We start from the raw sequence: 21,154 nt of genomic DNA, 5'->3' as shown, positions 1-21,154 counted from the left end.
TAATTAAACAAGTATGCCTACAGTAACATCTGTTAGGTCTTAACATAACTTTTTGAAGACAATTTTATATTTTGTTTTCTTATGCTCATGAAATTTGTTTGAATTTTTTAAATTAATTAATTGTCGGTGTTTTTTAGGCTTTTCTTAAAGATCATAATCTGAACATTAAAAACCTTTAAGTTATAGTATTTGTATGTACGTTGGTAGTTGCAAATATGTATTTTTTATATTCGGTGAATCATATAATTTGTCAACCTTCCTGAATGCTGCTATCAATATGGTGATATATGTACATATATATGTATGTAATCTTCCTTTAACCATAATAAGTGGTGCGGAGCAGTGCAAAAAACTGATACGACATGCTGATTACCTTCATAAAGGTATTAAATGATATTGGTGGAAAGGTAGGCGGTCTTATAGAGGCGGGCTTCTGGCTGCGCGCGATAATAAATTGCAGGATGCGTTTGTACTTGGTGCTGCACGGCAACCAGTTCTGATTGAAGGCGGAATGGCCAATACGAGAGCTCTAAAATGTACATTTTTTTTTTATTTTGCAAATAGTCTATTATTGCCAGAAATAAGTAAATAAAACTTATACTCACTGAAGAAATCATTTCATCGCCATAGTAACAGACCACGAAAACTTGAACTAACGAGGCCGAGAAAAATATGAAGTACAACACAATGTCCTCCACATTGGAGGCTGTTATCTGAAAGCCAGCGAAGCAAATCACCAGCGAGGCGGCAATAAAGTTCCAGAGGATCAGAAAGCTAAATATGTTGTTAACCTCCTCGCTAAGGCTGAAATATATAATAAGGAAAATATGTAATCCAAATTAAAATATAGAGGTTGTATCGTATATATCTGTATACTTACTCCAGAGCCCTGGCATGATAGACCACCAAGTTTTGGAGGTATTTGATATTTTCTTCATCCGTATGATCGCCTCCTTCGTAGGCCTCCAAATCATTCGCAATAAAGTTAAAGTGCATGGTCAGCTGGGTTATGGTTGCGATCAGCACGAGATCCACGCAGACGTAGGAAACTCCGGCCACATAGGCGCAATGTGCCAATCCCCAGTAGGAAAACCAGTAGACCGTCAGATCCGTTTCTGCATCGTAGGGAAACAAAATGTGGAATCCGTAGTTGCGCTCAAAAATCTCAGAGCCCATGAGGTAGTACTTAATGGTCGACTTGATGGCTGGATAAAAGCTAAATGACGAGGTGTACGTCATGCAGAGGATGGTGAAAAGGGTCATGACCCTGTTCATGTGTGTCCTGTAGAACGATACGTTATACTTTCGCTGCGCCTCCACATCTAGGGGAAAGATCTCCTTTAGATCATCGAGCAACCTGACCAATCGTTTTCTATTCACTGTCAGCCCGAACTGCTTAAAGTCGGCCATGAAGCTGAAGCCAATGCAAGGTGCCACTGCAGTGGCCTCCAAAAGAGTAGTCGTCGACATGATGTGGACTATGAAGTACGCGATTTCCCCCACTACATAGGCATTGAAGTTGAGGAACCCAAGCACCAGATAAAACCTTAGCAGGTAACGCCTTATCACGTTGGGATCCCTGTCGGAGTACAGATCCTCGCCGATGGTCTTGTAGAAAGTGATCGGAAACCGGGTAAGTTCGTCGAAAGTTATGACTTCATCGTCACTTTTAGGTTTACGTTTGCGGAACAGCATGATTCAGCGGTTTGATCGGCAGACGCAATAGGTCTTGGGCTTATATAGTTCTCATCAAAGGTGTCCTATTAAATTCGCATGAGACACCCTTCGCTGACCTCATAATTACTTGATTGAATTTTGGGTAACAGCACACCTGCCAACATTGACTTGCTAAAATATTAAGCTCTAGGAACTGAGCTATAGGAATATTTCCACGACTACACGGTGAAAAAACGGAAGACATATTGGGAAAGAGAGGATATTTATGGTATTTGGGGAAAGGGAAACCGATTCAGAGGTGGTGTTTTAAGACGTAGAGAAGTTACTATAGCTGAAAGGTGCTGGTTGATTGGTTATGTTTGATGTGAAATATATATTTTCTCTTATTTCTCTATTTTCCGTTGGTGCAGAAAGGAGGAACGGAAAAAATCGTGCCTATCATTGTGTTTTTGTGCCCGAAAGCCTATTTATTTATTAGATAAAAAATATGATAAGGATCACATAGTTTTTAGCTTTTCCGTGTTTTTGGTTATTCGTGTAATGAATTGTTTTCGTAGCTCCCGCAGAGCTTTTCGTTTTTGCCTAATTTGCAGCACGTTTCTTTCCTCGATTAATTTTTAGTTAACTTTCCACCTGTTATAGTTTCATGGCATTTACGTTTACGTTAGTCGTAAGCCGTTTTTGCATTCAAGATGAGCATTTAAATTTGCTTTACTATAGGAAACTCTTTTATTTATTGTGAAAAACCCCGCTGCGTAGCTGCCTGCTCTTTTCACGCTTTTTATTGTGTGCTTCTGGGCTGTCGGCTGAGTCACGATACGCGGCGTATACGCAACGTGGGCAGCTGATAAGCTGATGAGAAGGTCGTGTGCAGCGAGTTGGCGAGCAATCGCGTGCGCAGAAAGAATTGCCTGGCCTATCGTCTGATAAATTGCGCACCACTCGCCCCAGGCTTGCACACGACGTGATAAGTTGGGTCAAACAAACAAATTTGTTTTGGATTTGTGCAATTTTGCACTCGCTTGAGTTTGAGGCAATCGAAGTGGGTATAAAAGAGGGGTAGTTGCCGGACTGGGTCATCAGTTGAATAGCCAAGCAACAAGCAATCAAGTAAATTTCAGTTTACCTTTGCCAAGTGGAAGTCGAGAAATATATACCAACAAGATGGTTTGCAAGGGTTGTGGAACAAGTAAGTGCTACAAGGCAGCAGCCAGCGGTATAATTGACCATCGCTCTCGATTTCTCGACAGACTGCCAGTGCTCGTCCCAAAAGTGCGGGGACAGCTGCGCCTGCAACAAGGATTGCCAGTGCGTTTGCAAGAATGGGCCCAAGGACCAGTGCTGCAGCAACAATTAAACGGGCCAACAATATAACTAACTATATAACTTTTAAGTTGGGGCTTAACTCCCAACGAGTTGGCCGCCATAAATAAAGTTTATAAAGATTTTGGGCATTTAAAAGTTTCTGGCGTTAACTTTTGGTTACTGGGCGGTCGGTCAGTCATCTCACCATGCGATAATTATATTTTCAGCATTTGGCAGCTAAAACCAATTATGGTGAAATAATAAACGTGAGCTTGCATTTCAGTTAAGCAAACCGCAAAATAGAATTACATGAAAAATAAACAAACGCAATGCGACAATTTGGGCGAGATTGCAAATATTTGTATGTTCGCGGACATCTGCACCGGAATTAAAATCCAATCCATCAGTCGTGATTTTGGTAGGAAACTCACGGAAAGTCCGTTGAATTGTGTCCAAAACGGAACATAAATCGAAATAACATTCAATTTGCGTGGCCATCGAACTGAAACCAAATTATTTAGCCGCTTTAATCTGCGATTGAACTCTGTCAATATGCCAGTTGCCGAAATTCCATAGAAATATAACCATCCCACTTTGTTTTAGATATAAAATGTATTCAGCTTTCTAGGAAATTTCTCAAAAATATTGTGCCGACTTTATTGCATTTTCAAAATATATCTATCCCCCTATAGTGGCAGCAAATTCCTACAGCGTTTTGTTGAGTTTAATGGTCTGCCAATGGAATTGATGCGTTTCGTATCGGACAAATAATAACTTTCAAGCCCCGTTTTATTTATTGAATAGCCATTCTACTGCTACCCATTGCACACACTTTTGTGTCGAGATTTCCATTCGAGTGGCTAGGCCTGAGTTTCCAGCTGTCAAACACAAATGACCAATTAAAATACAGGCACTTGTGGACAATTTCAAACGTCCGTTTCCGGTGCTTGAGCTGTCAAAATATTTATGAACCACTGCTGAGTGGTTCAGATCCATTAGCATAATCAGAGGTGCGTGATTGAGGCGTTTCTCAAAGACCTTTGTTGCGTGCTTAGGACGTTTTGTTTTGTTTTGTTTTGTTTTGTTTTATTTGGCGTTTTTCCCTGCCGGAAGTGAGTAGCAGTCTTTTGGCAAATCAGGTGTAAGTAATGTGACAAGGAAACGCTCTTGCAAAGTGACTAGCTGAGACTTATACTGCACGGAAAAATTACAAAAAAAACACTTTCTTTGTCATTTTTAAAATTATCAATGAAATGTTTGATAACGAAAATAAATTATTCCCTTGACATCTGTTAACCTATTAGCTGCTTAAATAATTAAAAATATAATGCTATATCCTTGCACTTTGTGTCAAAATTGCCTTTCATTGAAAATATTAATACTATAAAAAAACACTATTATAGTTGCCCTAACGGATCAAGAACTTGACAAAAAGCTTTTAAATGGAGCTCGGGATCGTAGAAAATGGGCAAGAAGAATCGATCAACTTAGTTGAGACAGGTGAGGAAGTAGATGCACAAATAATGCGTTTAGTCTTAGCAGACTGATTCCAGATAATAAGGATAAGCCTTTCCGAGCTGTTTGGATGATATTAATGGCGATTCTAATAAATTTTTGCTTGATGGCCCTGTCTGTTCCTTTATACCTCTATCTGAATTCTGTAAACGAAGTGGTCAAACAACGTTTAATGGACTATATACTTGTTGGTGGAGCTCTTATAGGAATTCCAATGTTGTACAGACTAGGAGTGAGTAACGTAAAATATATATAATAAAATACTATGGTAATTGGTTGTTGCAGGATCTATCGAAGGGCCGACCAAATTTCTACTACATTTAAATACTTCATTTGGTTAGTGTGCTGCACTATGATTTGAGTGTAAATTCCAAATTTTTGTGTCCCAATATTGGAAAATTAAAAATCGTAGCCCATTATTTACAGTTTTCTATTTCTTTGACACCAATCATACTTTCCTTGCCTTTAAACTCGTCTGCTTTTAGATCGACCTCACTTGGGCATATACATTATCCCCACATTTTACGAACAACACACACGAGAATCCGGAGTCTTAAATTTAGGGTAACAAGTTAGCAAATAAAAAACACAAGATGTCGATCAGAAGGGGAGGATTGATGTCCTACAACCAGCGGCGCATTGCCCGCTGGTACTTTGGAGGCCTGGCGAGCTCCATGGCTGCCATGGTTACGCATCCGATCGATTTGATTAAGGTGCTCATCCAGACTCAGGCGGTGAAGCTTTCGGTGGTCCAGACCACTCGCAAGATTGTCAAGGAACAGGGTGTTCTGGCCATGTACAATGGCATCTCGGCCTCGATGCTGCGCCAATACACGTACACGTTGGCCCGTTTCGGCATTTATTCGGTGGGCTCTGGAGCTATGGACACCAGCACCATGGGGGGCAAAACACTTCTGGCTGCGATTGCCGGAGGAATTGGTGGCTTTGTGGGCGCTCCTGCGGATTTGATCAACGTCCGCCTGCAGAACGATGTCAAGTTGCCACCAGAGAAGAGGCGCAAGTAAGATTTTGTAATTTATTCATTTCACAGTTTTATATTTCTGACTTGTGGATTAAAGGTTCAACAAATACAGTACTGTTGAAATTGAAGTGTTTCCGAACCTACAAAATATTCCCATTGGCATGTTGTCCGCTGTTCCTGCTGTTCCACGTAGAGTAAGAGAGAGTAAGAAAAAGGATGTACTAGATTCATTTAATTCTTATCAATAAGTCGAAAAAACATGGTTCGAACTCTGTTAGAAATCAATATTACACAATACGCTTTCAGTCTATTGAAAAGCTAGTTCTTTTTTCTCTGCAGCTACAAACACGCTATAGACGGACTGGTGCGAATCACCCGTGAAGAGGGATGGAAAAATCTCTTCAATGGCTCCTCGATGATCGCGCTACGGGGAGCTTTTATGACCGTGGGACAGATTGCTTTCTACGAGCAGAGCAAGACCCAAATAATCAAATTGGGAATGCCCGAGAATATGGGCACCTACATCGTAGCATCGATGATTTCCTCCGTGGTGGCCACCACCTTGACGCAGCCCATCGATGTGGTTAAGACACGTCGGATGAATGCAGCACCTGGCGAGTATTCTGGTTTGGGGGATGTGTTTGTACAGACTTCAAAGGAGGGACCTCTGGCTTTCTTTAAGGGATACGTTCCCTCTTTGTGTCGACTATTGCCACACACGGTATTATTATTCTTGGGCCTCGAGTACCTAAGAACTCACTTTGGATATCTCCCAGAACCAAAACAGACAGGTCCATATAATCGATATGATGATGTTGATGACTAATCCTTTTGTGTTATTTTCAAAATTTCTAGCTTTCATATTACATGACCATTCATTGCATTGTATGTCAGAAAACAAAATACATTTATTTAAAGCATGGCTTTCCTTTATTTGGTTGTGATTTCTTTAAATATACATATATATTATAAAATTATTAAATATAATCTTTTGCGTATGCGCCTATTGAAAACAAATCAGTTTATGTCGTGCCGAAAATCTCCAGAAGTACTGTGAGTAAATACACTGGCATGTTCTTTGTTTGCTAACGAAATTAAATCTCGAATTTGCAATTTGTATTTTCTTTGGTCGGGGCTTTTTCCAGCTTTTTATTTTCGCTTTCACGACTCACTTCTTTTTATTTTGGTCCTGTTTTGTTGGAGCTAGTCTCCTGAAAGTCTGCTTTATGAGTTGAGGTACTCCATTACCCAGATGAATGCTTTAATGGCCTTTAAGGCTAATGAAGTTGCCGTGTGCCAGTGGAACCGCCATTTCAGCAAGGAAGTCATAATGCGCTCGAACAAAGCTGATGTCCTGTAATCGCATTAAAGCCATTAACAAGCTACACGAGAAATGGGAAATTAGACCAGCTACCGAGTGTAGATGGAAAAAGCGAAAGGAAAGCCAGTTTAGAGACATGATGTAGTGACATGGGAAAACAATCATACGCCTCGTGTGCCGGACAAGACTCAAGGTGAATGTCATGCTGCTCTTATCGATGCCATCGCCCATGCAATATTGATGATAGCTAAAGCGCTTTCAGTGTCCTAGCATCATTTAAGTTCTGGCCAAGATGTGAGATACTTTTTAGCTCTTTAGTCATCTGCTCCAGACATTTGTCACTACAAAGTTTATTACATTTTGGAAACATTAAACATTTATTGTGTTCCGAACCTTTTCGGATTTACGTGGCACATGTGGTTGGCTGCGGAAATAAAAATAAATAATAATTATTGAAAGAATTTCATTTCACCGGTCACTAGCTGTTAACACATACGTATGCAAGCGCACACATTAAAGCACAAATGGTGTTGGAAAAATTGAATTTAATAGGAATTTCTCCTGCTACGAAACGATTGCGAAGTTGTAAATTATTGCCGGTTTGGATTTTTTTTTTTTTGTAGATTAGTTGCGGGTTTGTGGCGGATTAATTGCTTCGAAACATAAAACAAATAAAAAAATGAAAAGGCATCAACAGTGAAAGTTCCTATGAGCTGCATAAAAAAATTATGGAGAATAATTAAAATTTCATCGCCAGCTTTGATATTTTTAAGAAAATGTAAAACGGTTTTTTGGCACATATGTAAGTTAAATTTCCATTCAAGACATCTTTGGATTTGTTGGAAGAAATAAATTCTTACATTTTACAAAATTATATAAGAAACAATATATTTTTGATTATATTTGCACTGCCTACATGGACATTTTTTAAAAAAATGTAATACATTTTAATTCCCGTGAAAGACACCTTTGGTTTGGTTAAAACTAAACATATAAAATAAAAACAATTTCAAGTTCTGATAAAAAAAAACTTAAAAAAAAAAAAAAAAAAAATAAAACATTTCAGTTCCTGCTTAAGACACCTTTCGTTTGGTTAAGAGGAATTAATTCTTACATTTTAAAAAATTGTTTAATCAACAAATATTAATTTACGATTTCCTGAGTTCATAAATATTAGATGGGCTTTCTAATAAATTATTCCTAGGTTATAAGCTTTGTTTTTAAGCCAGCTGTTGTTAGCCTAGCCGCATTTCATGCTATATTCCACTTTGAAACTTTATGGCACTGGCTTGATGTCCTCCCGAAGTACATCATAAAAGTGTCATTGGGTTGCGCAAAATGTACGCAAATGCCTGCGCATCATCAGTAGGCAGGACATTCAGGAAAATCAGGCCGAAACAAGAGCCAAAACAACGACAATAACGACCGCAGCGCCAAATGCATAAATCAGTTTTAATGCAAATTTCGTTACAGCCCATGTTGTCGTCTCAATAAGCAGCCATTAATATGCTGAGCCTGCTGCATAATTTGTGTGATTTTTGCGGTTTTGCTTAATTGTACGCATTGTCGCAAGGACAACGGCCAATCCGAGTCCTCCGCAATTATGCATGCGATGGTCAAGGACAACTGCTACCAGTTGCCGCACGTCTGTGGTCGGCATTCAGCGTAGCAGTTCGCGTGGAAGTGACTTGAATGCAGTTAAAGGAAAGCCAACATCATTCTCATAAGGGGTACAACAATTAAGATCAAGTTTCAAAAATCAGTTTTTACACCAGTAAATGCAATTTACTAGCTTGTTTTATTTAAACTTCTAGGAATATATTGTTGAAATTGTTCAGCATTGACACGTCTTCAGTATTTTATTAAAGTTTGACGGTATATTTGCTGATTTTTCCAAGTGCACTTATGACTGAATGGAGTCGCAGCAAGGCGTTCGCAATTGTCGGCCATTTAAATGCAGGCCAATAAATTTGAGCGCAATTTGAAGTGGCGCTTTGTCTGGTCGTTCGTTCTGGCATTATCCGCTTAATGCACGGAAGTCCATTTATATTGCCAACCGGCGGCGTTCGAGACACAAATGAAGTGGAGTTCGCGGCAAGGAACACGCAGAGGAGGCTTAAATACCTTCGTGGACGGCTCCACTTCCCATATTCCCGCGATGCCAGAATGCAATAAACTTCTAAATCAGTCGATTAAGCTGCGGACTGCAAATGCCCCTAAAAGCATGCTTTATATATGGGATATGCGTGCAAATGTGCGAGTACGAAAAGTTTCTGAAAAATGTCGAGCAATTAAAATAAGTAGCGTGAGTCTCGAGGGTGTGAGCCAGTTGAAGTTGGTTTTGCTACGGTTACTTTGTTATTTTTCCTGTGGATTTGGCTGTCAGCAGAATACGAAGTACCCAGCGAGCCAGAGAGCTACATTGAGTGGGGCAATCGGGACACCGTTGGATTAAACAGCACATTCTGGACCATTTAATTATGCTTTAATTTAATTTCAGGGATACGAATTTAGATTGAGCTTATAAGTGCTTGCGGGAACTCGCAGGTGATTTAGCAGTAAAAGCACGTGTAAAAATATCTCACTTTTGCTAACCGTATGACTTTAATTTGAATTTGGTTAAGGTAAATTGCTCCTTATCTTGGTTGTTATGCAGTTGCTAACCAATTAAGTCGTTAAAGGAGATTATACATTTATTCTGAATTAAATTTGTATTGATAGTTACATTTTTCCGGGTAAATAGTAATTTCAAAAATGAAATATGAATTGAAAACTTTAAACTTAGCTGACATACTTTGAGATTAACTGGAGCTTTTGCATTTTGTAGTGAATTAATTTGGCAAAATGGTTGTTTGCCCTAAGTGATTTTACAAAGAGAGCTCAGCGAACGATTTCAGATTCCGAACGCATTGAAAGTTATTTGGCATCTGTCCCCGGGAATTTGTTGGCCATTTGAATGCTCGCCACATACGCAGAAGCAGGGAGCATAACAGTTTATCTTTATAATTAGATCTCATCGTATCTATTGGGGCGAAAGTAGTACCATCGCCACTTCCAGAGCAATTTTCCTGGTCACGGGGTCATGCTGTCTGGTTACACGTACTCCAATCCGGAGGCCATAACGGTATCCGAACCCGGAGGCACGGACCGAATCCAGCGAAAACCGAACCGCGAATCGCGAATCGCGAAACTTGGCTCATTAAAGATTAAGACGCATTAACACAAATGGTGTGAGGGGCTAGCAGTTTAAGCGCCATCAGCATAAATATTTATGCAAATTGGGATTAGGAGTATTCTGTATGTACTTTGTAGGGTCGTCTGGTGGAAAGTTTGTGCGATAGCTACGGATAATGGCCGAAATTGTTATTTAATTAGAACTGAAGCCTTGGGTTTCGATTACCGAAAGTTTCTTAAAGCTCTGGTATTTCGTTTACCAGTGACCTGGTTATATTTTTTGAGTGAATTACAGCATTGCTACGTCTTTGAGATTTCTCTCTCTCATTCGATTTTCCTGCTGACTGATTCCACTGCAGCTGTTCTTCTTTGTTTCGACATGGTAGTTTGCATTTCCCGCACTCAAGGCCACCGCCTCGGCAAAAAAGCGAAAAAAAGGAAAAACTCTCTCCAAACAAATGCATGCGGTAATTTATGCTGCCACGGAGCGAAGCCAACTTCCAGCTCATAAAATGTCGAGGTGAGTTGCGTTGAACGGCCAAGGCTGCCCGGATTTAGATAAATGCAATGCATAAAGATCCTGCTGGCGGCATCCGAGGTCAACTGCATTCCATGCATTCCATTTCCAACTGGTTGGCCATTAAAGGTCGTGGAATTCAGCGCTTCATGGCACTCGCAAGCATATCAAAATGAAGTGGATGGCCATTGCTAGAATTTCAATGCATTTTTGTAATATTTATTTCCAGAGTAACCCTAGAGAGAACGCTTAAGTCCAGTACCTGGCCGAAACGATTTTGGCATACATTTTGAAAAAACATATAATACGAGTATATCATATTCTAGAATCATTACTAGAATCTGCATGCTTTATCTCCAACCTCTATACATTAAAGTTCAAGAAAACTATTTAAACGGCTCAGACGGTAACTTAACATTTAAAATCATTTATATTTAAGCATTACTTTTTGCCATAGTCATGTAGATCATCGCTATCTGGGAATAGATACCTAGAAATTCATCATTGGAAATCTTTTTGTGCTTTTGTAGCCATCGGCGAATTAGCCCGCATATCGCTCTTTGCTCCGAGCTGAGCTCATCAATATGCATTGAATTTGAATTGAGTGGGAAAACTTGTTGGGTGCTTTGATGTCTGTCAAATGCTTATTGGCAACATTGTTTCCTAATGCAATTAGCCGCATTTATGCGCAATTTCGGTTGGCCCACTCCCCACACTCGAATCGTAGACATGGCAATTTCCCAGCTGCTTGTTTGTTGAAATTTCATTACTTTGTGTAAACAAAGTGCACGTGCTCGATGCGCCTCCTCCGCAACATTCGCCCCTCGAGTCTTGCAGGATTCTCTCCTCGAAAGTGGCGCATGCGCGGATAAACCAGAAAGAGTAAGCATTCCTCTGAATAGGGCGCCATGAGATATGGCATTAAATCATTCTACGTTTTCCTGTGTTTCATTCAATTATCAAAAATATTTTAAAATAATTTTATGTGCCCTTGCCACACACCCAGACACCCAGTCACCCAGACAGTCCTAGTCTTGCAGAGATACTCACTTTTCCCGACTGGTCACGTCGTAATCAGCAAAAGGTTTCGCGTAGTTGCGGTGGTAAACTCGACTACGTGACTCCCATGGCTGATGAGCCAGAAAACGTTCCCATAAATACCAAAATTCCTAATTTATTTAGTTTGCGTTTTGGATTTATTGCGCCTACTATTCGGCTGTTGTATATCATTTATGTGCGGCTGGAAATGGATTCGGATACGGATACGGATGGGGTTTAACCTATTAAACGTTTCGCGCTCCACACGGCGTATGCACAACGTTCTTAAAGCCTGCTCGCTGCACATGGCGTATGAGCAATGTGCTTGAGCAGCATTTAATGCGTGTGCCAATTTAGCGGCCTGAAGTGGCGCTTCACTCGAGTGCAGATGCTTGACTTCTGGATGGATGTACTTGGCCAGAAAAGAATCACACAGCTGCACGCTGTTCATCAACTAATTAAGCAAAATTACCACTGCTAATGGAACAGAAATGATATGGAGAAGGCCTTGACACGTTTCTGCCATGGGACTTGGATTGCGACTGGGACTGGGAGTGGGACTGGGACTCGAATTGATCTTTGGGCGTATCCACGGAAGTCACACCTCCTTTTTGGCGCCGCGCATGAACAATCTCATAATCAGCATAATTTTCCTGTAAATACCAAACAACAACAGGCAAAAGTCAGAGGCACTTGACTCCGGCTGGGCTGAGATTCTTGGCCACAGGCAAGACAGGAAGATGTGCTGGTTGATGGTGGCCCAGATGGTGGTTATGCACTGAGATAATTATCTGCCCACTTGCCGCTCATCCTGGCGATGGCGATGCCAATTCCAATTCCATTTCCACTTTCGTTTTCCCTGGCTTTCGACGCTTTATGCCCCTCGACTGCTGTTGGCAAGTTGTGCCCTGGAGACCAGTTGGCCAAGAAGAATAATGTTGGCCCGTGTTATTATCTCTTGTGCCGGTTTTTGTGGGCGTGGCCAGTAAGTGTCATAAATAAAATGGCAACTATGTGCCGCCGTCGGCTTTCCCCCCTTCCTCACACTTAAGAACCATTATTAGGCAAATATATGTAAGATATGGTGGCTACTTTACGTGGACCGCCCGTTGGCCAGTTTCGTTTTACTGCCGCTGCTCAAATTTGATTTCGTTTGCACTAATTGCTGGCAGTGTAGAAATATGGGCTACCATTAATCACAGATACAACTCCTGGCATGCCACCAACAAAAGGCAACCAAGTGCGAACCACCAGTATGGGCCAATTGCCGAAGGGCTGCGTATTTTATTGGTTGTACTCCGAGTAAACAATTATAGGTACACACAACAATATTTGCCCAGCTCGAGGCTGTTTAATCTAGGTGAGGTGGGGTGTAACTACTATGATTTGTGGCTGATACCGGGAGCATATATTGTATCAGATCACTTACCAATTTGTTGCCTATATATACTCGTATTTATATCTATATATATGCATGGCTGCCCAGTCACTCTCATTTGCGCAGACAAATGAATCGCAGGAATGTCAAAAATTTCATTAGCTCAGCGGTAAATAATAAATGGTTTCCTGTTTACCGCTCATACGAGTTAATAGCTAAGCAGCGTTTTATTTGCACATTAAGAAGTCAAGCTCAGCCAGGGGTTATAGAAAAGAAATCTTCATGGACTCACCTAATAAATGAAAGAGCTGCGAATCTTGTATACTCTATTTACACAAAATGTACGTATTTAAACAAATAATTCCGGTATTTATACATACTATACAAATTATGGACATGAAAATGTAGAAATTATTGCTTTAATACATTTTAATAAGGTGTTACAATACAATACTAGTAAAATATACCACAAAAATGTTTATGCTATCATAATACCTATACAAAAATTCACAAGTTCCTTCATTTGTACAATTAACTTTTGGTGGTTGTTAAATGTTTTATTTATATGGTTTTACAACTCAAATCACATGGCTTAACCGACTACCTTATGCTGTTCTTCACACGAGCTCTACTTAATGTGAGCTCATAAATTGCCCATAAGGCAACTGACTCGAAACATTGGACCCACGCAATAATATAACGTACAGGCGAACTAGCGTTATTCTTTATTGTTTGAGAGGATTGCACAAGTCATGCGGCCAAAACGCTTTCATGCCCGAGTTGTTTTGCAGCCGCGTTCTGCCAGGATTCCGGGAACTGTTTGTCATGCCAGAGTCAATTTTCTCCATTCAAAGACACTTTATTGGTAACTCGACAAATGCAAGCGGCACAAAAGGATGTGCATGTCCTGCGGGCAAGGGAGAGTTAAAAGTTTGCATGTCATTCGAGCCGCACTTCATTTCATCGCCAGGCAGCCGTTTTTTCCCCCCTTTTGGACATTTTTCTCCCATTTTCTCTTGTTGTGGGCCACCAAGGTGTGAAACATTGTGTCAGGCTGTCGGGAAAATGCGGAAAAGCGGAAAAGGAGAAAATTATTTGCACTCTCAGGACTCGAAACACGGTTTCTACTGCTGAGCAGTTTTAGTGCACTCGTACTGCCTTTTTGGGGCAGATTTGTTTTGCTTAGCCCCGAAATGTAATGTGCTTTACAACATGCTGAAAAGTTTCCAGCCAAAAGTGTGCTCCTTCACTATTTTCGAGTGCGTATGGGTGTGTGTGTGTGTTATGAGCTAATGCACCAAGGAATTTCCTCTACATTTTCATATGCTCAATTATTTAATACACCAGGCGAGGCGAGGAACAACAGCTTCACTTGCAGGATCTGCTCGCAATTTTATCTGTTCTGGTTTATTCGAGGGAAACGAAGTTAAATTGTTTGCCCTTCAATGTCTTTAATGCGGAGCAACGAGGTGGCTAAGTGGGTGGGTGAGTGCTGGTCGGTGGAGTACTAGCAATTATAATGCTGGCTGTATCGCCTTTGAACAGCTCGTTGTCTGTCATAGACACGCCATCGATTGCAGCCATTCTGGTCGGGCCAACTTTCTGCCCCATTTCACTCCTATTGCCTTCCAGCACTTAAAAAATACAATACATTGAAAAGAAGGCAAAGGGCATAAATTTTGTGTGGAAAATACATTTTATTAAATAATGCTAGTTATAATACCTCACTATGCAATTTAACATTAAAACATTATACAAAATGTTTTTCAATAAAAAGTAGCAGGCGCTTTGAATTAAAAATAAATGTATATCTTGTCCTTCCCTGTTAATTCAGTTTTTTGCTAAAGGCTAACTTTTAATATATTTAAAGATATTTTCTTCTTACTTTTGTAGCCTTCATATCGATACAACTAGGTATCAATTAGGTATTAAGAGAAGTTAAGAATTATTAATTTATCAAAGTCAATTTAATATCTGATTTGATACTTCGGTAAAGTTAGAGATAGACAAAGAAATATAACTAAAGTTACCAAACTCAAATAAAAAGGATTTTCTGCAAGGAGGCAACTTAATGCATTAAGTTATGTTATTGGTACAAATCTGTTGAAATACACTAAATTGAATTCCTGCTGAAAAACTGGTGCCAGTATTGGTTTAGTGTATCGACGGCAGCCACAAAGAAATGCTGGCCAGAAGAACAACGGCAGCAGCAGCGGCTGTGGCAACAACAAAGAATAAAGGCCGACAGCTGCAGAGCTTAAGTAACATAAGGTGCCTCATTGCCTCATAGTTTGCTTTATTTATGGCCCGAGCAGCTCCGCCGGACGGCATGAAAGTGGCTTTTAAAGCCGCCGTCGTCCATTGTTGGCCTGAATTATTGATTTTCATTAGAGTCTTGTCCGCCTTCGATTACGGCGACAGTTTCGGTTTGTTTTGTTGGCCTCCAACAACCCCATCCAGATTCTGCTGGTGGATTGGGTATTTGATTTCCTTTGAAATCACTGCTCAATGGCTTCGACCGGCAAGTTTGACCGACCATGTGCCCATGTAGCGCTGATTTAATTACGGCACCACCGACACCATCGCCGTCGCAATTGAAATGTTCGGCAGACTTTAACTTGCCCCAAACGGCGGCGCACAGTTGGCGAATCTTGAGACTGCCAGCACCGGCAGGCAACTGGGAATTTTTTAATTTAATTAAAATGTCGACGGTGAACGGCAGACGGTAGATGGTAGACGACTCCTCGTCTGCTGTCCCTGCGGCCACAATGCAATTGTAAGGATTCCATTTTAATTAAAGTTTTTACGCGCATTTCACTTACTCGAAATCGCAGCGACGACAGGGCTACAAACAGCGCCCTCCGTCGCCGACTGGCAACCAAAACTGGCAAATTTCATATTCCGTTAGAGCCCTGGCAACCTGGATTCCGGATTCCAGTTTCCATATTCCGGCTGAGTGAGAGAGGACAACAAGAGGACTATTTAAATGGGAAAAGCCGAAAAACATGGGGACTCCCGTGCTGCACTTAAAAAAATTCATAATTAATGGAACGCATTTAAAATTAACATTTATGCTTAAAATAATTATAATTATGAAGTTAAAACAATGGTAAAATCAGCCAATTTTGAGCATGAGTTTTAAAAGGGTACAGTGCCACACTAAAGAAATGTATTCAAGAATATATTTTATGTATTCATTTGGAAAGACATTAAACATTTGAATTCTTAGTACATTAAGCTTTTTGTCATTTAGAAAATCAGTGAAAATTGAAAATTTCAAATTCTTAAGTGTGCTGTATTCTCTATAAATTGGTTGTTTTCTATGGAAAGCTTCAGCACTCAAACAAAACAAGCTGAGTGGGTTATTTGTGCATTGATTCTCCATTTTCAGTGCGTGAGATTCGCCTTGAAGGATCAGGTTACCTGCTTCTTCGTAGCAGGAAGCCAGTTCCTGCGGCACCAGCTGCACTTTCACCAGCAGCTTTTCATTCTCATTTTAAAGTTAAGAGCTGCAATGGGTAATTGATTAAAGACGACACGCACTGGCAGGTGTTTAATTCGATATTGATGTGCGGTGCTGACATTGCGCATACGCCGTGTGGAATGCTTGGGCCGCCTTAGTCGCGAATCAGCCAGGGATAAGATGGCTAAGGGCACACTTGGGGCTTCACTGGCTCTTATCGCGTAACTTTTAAAGCTTCCCAAGTTTATGGAGCACATGCATCAGCCGCAACCCACGAGGAATTTGCCCGCCATTGTTGTGCATAATCGAGGCAATTATGCAGCGCAATGATCTGGCAAGGTCTCCGAGCAGGCCGACTTGAACTTGTCACCAAGGGTCTCCTATCTGCGATGTCGGCATATTAATTGGCAAGTCTGCACTTGTGCAACCTATCCCCAATGGTACGCCATTGGTACGCCCACCCCGGCAATTACCCTTTGGTCTTTTCCAATTAGACCAGTCAATGACCTCGCCGCACTGACTGCCGGCTGTTGATGGCAAATAATTGGCGCAGATAAACCGGCATTAAGCCACATTAAATTATGCACTGAGGAATCCCCTTTTGACCAGGCTGACTGAAGTGGCTCCGCACCGGATGCGGAGCAGATGGAGGCCAACTGCAGTCTGGGTCCCGGAGTTTCGAGTGTGTCAGCAAGGAGCAGCAGGCGTCGCTGGTTGTGCGGCGATGATGGCAACGCAGCGCAGCGCAGCGCAACGCAACGCAACGCGACGGCGGCGAGTAGCAATTAAAATGTCAATTGAAACGCCCCCGGTTCACAGCGAAAAAGAGGCGGGGAGATAACTGCCGCACAGTTGATCAAGGACCAACTTTCTCGTATTTAATGTTAGTAGGATGGGGATCCTGGTTGCGAAATTTTCGAGGACTGCGTTCAATATGTTCAATTATGTAAACATGAAAGCGCTCTTTGATGAAATTTATTCATCCATTAGTAATATAACTTAAACCAATAAAACATAACTATTTCATATTTATGTGTATTTGTACATATATGCATAAGCAATATATATATACTACACCTAATGCTTTTAACTTGTAAAAACGTATTTTTTATTTTGCTAAAAAAGGTTAAGCTTATCGAAATTAATTTCGCGAGTACCGTAAAGATGTCAAATTGGCTTGTCAAATGTAGTGGACCCACTGTGAAAGCAATGACTGATATTGCAAACGGAGGACTGGTCCCTGTCCGTGTCCGGGAATCGTTTTTGGTTTGCGGACTAAGCAGAGGAAACTGGCGGGCAGGACGAGGCAAAGGCAAACTCAAGCCAAAGGCAAACATTCCAATTTCATTTGGCTGGCTTTGGGGACCGGCTGGCTTGTTTTAGTCCCTGTTTTAGCTGCCAACTTCAGGCCTTCCATTGTCAACTAATTTCGAAGCGGTTCGGAATCAAAGTTGCACTCCCAAGCACAGTCACAGTCACAAGCACCAGCCCAAGCCCAAGTCCATTATAAACTTTCGCTTTTGGCAGCGCCACCAAGTTGTAGTAAAACAATGGGATCAGGTGAACTGCACCTGGCCAATGGAGCAGCCGGGGCACACTAAGTGGTTGGAAATGGGGCCAAGTGTGGGGGTATTATGGCATTGTTGGTCTGACAAACGGCAAAAACACGCTGAAGGCTCAAATCCGTGCCGTGATTCGGATGCGGTTGTGGATGTGGATTTCGTGCCCTTGGTTTGGGTATAATTAAATTCCGCTTTTAAGTGCAGCACCGCTCGACGGTAAAAATAGTGACTAATGTGCCAAACGAGCCAGTCGCATCCCATTTTCGTGGTTCACTGGCTCGGCTTAATTTCATTCAAATCGTTAAAGTCCTAAAAATACCGCTTGGTTGGGTCACACAAAATGCGGAAGGTCCAACATGTCATAGGTCAAGTCTGGGATTTCACCCTCAACTTTCCCCCGCCCACAGTGGCAGGTGGGAAATCACATTACATATACGTGGGATTTATTTTCTGCCTTGCACAGTTTGACAATTAAATTAGAAACTTTGACTGTGCACCGTAAAGTTTCGGCGGCAACGTCAGAGCTTCGCAGTTATGCGGACAGTTTTGGTCCGGTCCCCCGTTCCCAGCTCCCAGTTCCCAGTTCCCTGTTCCCGATCCCCAATCCCCCACCACCTGACATCTGACGAAATAAAATACGTGACACAATTCCATATGAGAACAAGCGCTTGAGGAGTAACAACAGTTGCAGCAACTTCTGGTGTGCCTTGCTCCCATTAATCCCCGTACCTCTGGGGAGTTCAATGAACTTTAAAGCCCTGCATGAACTGAGCCAGCTCCGAAATTAAAACTGAAGAAATGGATATATCCATCTAAACATAAAGTCCGGAGGAATCGGATTAATCATCATTCGCTAAATGTATGTATGCTCTATCTATTAACCTCCCTATCCCTGTTACTTTATACTTTTTGTATAGTGCACACCACATCGAGGAGTTCACCGAACCATAAATGCCTAGGAACTCGACTGGTACACATACATATGTATGTGCGCTTAAGTGTGGCAGGTGGCAGATGGGGCAGACACTTGGCCCCATTCTTTTTCAATTCGTTTTCGTAGTCTTAGCTAGATTTTATTTATTTATATGGCCAAATGTTGTCTTTCGATTCGGCTTCTTTCATTTCCTAGCCGGCAGCCGCTTCCTTGTACGCCAGGCCCCCTACATATCTATCTATCTTTACATATATCTTTGGCCCGGCTCGCTGCACTTGCGCTCATTAAACATTTAGCTACATTGTCTGGCATATCTTGGATATGCGAAAAGGTGCCTGGGATGCCGGTTGCCAAGGGAAACTGCTTAGCCGGGCTGCAGACAAAAGATATGAGGCAAAAGCGCAACGTCAAAAAGGAAATGGTGCGCCTAATGGTCATTGCTGGGCTAAATGAAGTTGCCATTGGTGCCGAGCCGGCTCCTTCGGTCTATTGAAATATTTAAAAGGATTTCTTTTTCTGCCCAGCTGCCTCTTCTGGCCATGTCCCTCCAGTTACACCGCTCGGCGAACGATCTGGGATTAAGCAAATCAAAAAGTCAGTGCCCCTGCCTCACTTTGAACCACGGACATCGACAACTGTACGTCTGAGCACTGCACAAAAAATATTTTTCTTAAGTATATCAAGCTTTTATCTGTAAAAAGAGGGGTAAAATGTGAATACATAGATTTTCAAGCTTAAGATATTTAAATACATCGTTTATTCATGTGCTTTTAACTTTATCGCATTATTGTTTCGACTTATTCCCAACCTTATTTCTAAGAATAGTAGAAATATAGAAATACTCGTACACTACATCATTATATAACTTGAAGAAGAAAACCTATGATATCTTTTCTGATCCATGAGCTTCAATTCAAAATGTACATTTCTTGTAATGTCATTTCGCACTTTTTGGTCCGCACTCTGGAACGGTTCGCTGTCCCTGTCATCTGCACTACAGTCACAGAAACAGTCACAGTCACAGCTGAACTGGCTGCCTTGTCCGAATGCAATTAAAATGTCAGCGATGCAGAAAAGGGGCCGCCCGGTGGCGGGAAAAATGGCTGGCTGGCATGCGAGGTAAAATGGCTCGGAATGGAGTGCGAGGTAAAACTCCGCCCGCGGGACACTGGCCAAACACGCATTTGCCATGCCAGAGGGACTGGACTGGACACTCGACTTGCACCGCTTTTTCGAGCGGGAGCAGAGCAGGAGCAGGAGCAGAGCAGCACCAGGATCAGGACTGGATTCGGGTAAACTGGAGGGAAAGGGGCGACCAGAGACCACGCCCATACACGCCATTAAGCGCACTTGTGATGTACGTAAATTAATTTACTGTCGACCTTTTATGTTCGCCGGCGAACCAATGAAGGAGCCACAACATCCACGTCAACATGGCCAAAACACAGATGAAGAGCCAAGCGCGTTGTTAGCCAGCTTTATTGACAGACTGAAATGTGTAGACATCGAAAAAAAATGGAAGAAAGTTACACAAGCCGCAAAAGTTAGCTAATAAATAAAATTTAGCACCCAGTTGGCCATAAAAACACGGCCCAAAAGCGAGACACATCCTACATAATTATTGATTCGACAGGCGTAAGCAAAATTTATGATTCAGCGTGATATATGTCGGGGATTTTGATTCCTCACTGCTAAGCTGTGAGTTGGCTAAATGGAAAATCACAGGGTAATAAATGCGGAAAAGGGAGAAAAGGGGAAAGTTTATAAAATTCTTGGATGACTTTAAATACTGATTAAACTCGGAGCTTGCAATATGTTTCCTTCTTTAAAAACTACATAAAGTATTGTAAGTTACCTAAAATGTTTAACCTTTTCGGATAAGCCGCTGCCTAGTTGAACAGCTAAATCTGAGTAGTAAATGAAGTCTCAAAGCGGTAAACATTTAATGGATGTTTCAATTATATTTATGGAGTTAGTACGTAACATGGCATTCATTCATTTCCCAATAAATGGCGATGGGTGGACTTCTGCCACCCAGTCGGCGCCATTTATTGCGTCCTACATTGCATTCAGCACTGCAAGTGGTTATTATCAATAGCGTTATTCAGGGGAGGCACGCGCGCGTTGTGAACGGCAGTGTGTCGCACGCGGAGTTGCGGATATTATCTGGAGGGTGTCACTTTGTCGGCAACAGATACTTAAGTGCTGTCCGGCAGACCCGAGCGCCGCATTCCGGCGTAGTCCCTCGCAGTCCGTTGCAATCCGGACTGGACGGGATGGCGGAAGCA

At 41.6% G+C, this 21,154-nt stretch overlaps 4 protein-coding genes across 7 annotated transcripts; 3 read left to right on the top strand and 1 right to left on the bottom strand.

Annotated features, from left to right (window-relative positions):
* Positions 1 to 213: 213 nt before the first annotated feature.
* LOC120452249 (putative odorant receptor 92a) lies at positions 214 to 1,695 on the bottom strand. Its single transcript, XM_039636376.1, has 3 exons — positions 881 to 1,695; positions 606 to 804; positions 214 to 529 (listed from the first exon to the last, which is right to left on the bottom strand). The coding sequence occupies exons 1-3, from the start codon at positions 1,693 to 1,695 to the stop codon at positions 317 to 319; spliced, it is 1,227 nt and encodes a 408-aa protein (XP_039492310.1). The 3' UTR covers positions 214 to 316.
* A 1,012-nt stretch (positions 1,696 to 2,707) lies between these two features.
* LOC120452279 (metallothionein-2) lies at positions 2,708 to 3,138 on the top strand. Its single transcript, XM_039636410.1, has 2 exons — positions 2,708 to 2,866; positions 2,928 to 3,138. The coding sequence occupies exons 1-2, from the start codon at positions 2,842 to 2,844 to the stop codon at positions 3,032 to 3,034; spliced, it is 132 nt and encodes a 43-aa protein (XP_039492344.1). The 5' UTR covers positions 2,708 to 2,841; the 3' UTR covers positions 3,035 to 3,138.
* Positions 3,139 to 4,314: 1,176 nt separating this feature from the next.
* LOC120453788 lies at positions 4,315 to 5,118 on the top strand. 2 transcript variants are annotated; one of them, XM_039638640.2, is made up of 4 exons: positions 4,315 to 4,482; positions 4,536 to 4,729; positions 4,783 to 4,833; positions 4,983 to 5,118. In XM_039638640.2, exons 1-3 carry the CDS (start codon positions 4,425 to 4,427, stop codon positions 4,819 to 4,821), a joined length of 291 nt encoding a protein of 96 aa, XP_039494574.1. In that variant the 5' UTR covers positions 4,315 to 4,424; the 3' UTR covers positions 4,822 to 4,833; positions 4,983 to 5,118. The 2 variants fall into 2 exon arrangements, with proteins under 2 accessions (XP_039494574.1, XP_039494573.1); XM_039638639.2 differs by lacking the exon at positions 4,983 to 5,118 and having other exon boundaries at positions 4,318 to 4,482; positions 4,783 to 4,916.
* LOC120453786 (mitochondrial dicarboxylate carrier) lies at positions 5,091 to 6,412 on the top strand. 3 transcript variants are annotated; one of them, XM_039638637.2, is made up of 3 exons: positions 5,091 to 5,518; positions 5,577 to 5,673; positions 5,819 to 6,008. In XM_039638637.2, the coding sequence occupies exons 1-3, from the start codon at positions 5,091 to 5,093 to the stop codon at positions 5,858 to 5,860; spliced, it is 567 nt and encodes a 188-aa protein (XP_039494571.1). In that variant the 3' UTR covers positions 5,861 to 6,008. The 3 variants fall into 3 exon arrangements, with proteins under 3 accessions (XP_039494571.1, XP_039494572.1, XP_039494570.1); XM_039638638.2 differs by having other exon boundaries at positions 5,577 to 5,683; positions 5,819 to 5,967; XM_039638636.2 differs by lacking the exon at positions 5,577 to 5,673 and having other exon boundaries at positions 5,819 to 6,412.
* Positions 6,413 to 21,154: the final 14,742 nt, after the last annotated feature.

This window comes from Drosophila santomea, chromosome 3R (assembly GCF_016746245.2).
Source record: "Drosophila santomea strain STO CAGO 1482 chromosome 3R, Prin_Dsan_1.1, whole genome shotgun sequence".
Taxonomy (NCBI): domain Eukaryota; kingdom Metazoa; phylum Arthropoda; class Insecta; order Diptera; family Drosophilidae; genus Drosophila; species Drosophila santomea.
This window is presented reverse-complemented; position numbering and strand designations above follow the sequence as displayed.

Excerpts from the sequence above, each read along its gene's own strand:
- LOC120452249 (XM_039636376.1), bottom strand. The coding sequence starts at position 1,695 with ATGCTGTTCCGCAAACGTAAACCTAAAAGTGACGATGAAGTCATAACT. Across the intron at positions 805-880 it reads TATCATGCCAGGGCTCTGGA|CCTTAGCGAGGAGGTTAACA; the intron begins GTAAGTATACAG and ends TATATATTTCAG. Across the intron at positions 530-605 it reads GCGATGAAATGATTTCTTCA|AGCTCTCGTATTGGCCATTC; the intron begins GTGAGTATAAGT and ends TGTACATTTTAG.
- LOC120452279 (XM_039636410.1), top strand. The coding sequence starts at position 2,842 with ATGGTTTGCAAGGGTTGTGGAACAA. Across the intron at positions 2,867-2,927 it reads TTGCAAGGGTTGTGGAACAA|ACTGCCAGTGCTCGTCCCAA; the intron begins GTAAGTGCTACA and ends ATTTCTCGACAG.
- LOC120453788 (XM_039638640.2), top strand. The coding sequence starts at position 4,425 with ATGGAGCTCGGGATCGTAGAAAATGGGCAAGAAGAATCGATCAACTTA. Across the intron at positions 4,483-4,535 it reads GATCAACTTAGTTGAGACAG|ATAATAAGGATAAGCCTTTC; the intron begins GTGAGGAAGTAG and ends GACTGATTCCAG. Across the intron at positions 4,730-4,782 it reads CAATGTTGTACAGACTAGGA|GATCTATCGAAGGGCCGACC; the intron begins GTGAGTAACGTA and ends TGGTTGTTGCAG.
- LOC120453786 (XM_039638636.2), top strand. The coding sequence starts at position 5,091 with ATGTCGATCAGAAGGGGAGGATTGATGTCCTACAACCAGCGGCGCATT. Across the intron at positions 5,519-5,818 it reads CCACCAGAGAAGAGGCGCAA|CTACAAACACGCTATAGACG; the intron begins GTAAGATTTTGT and ends TTTTCTCTGCAG.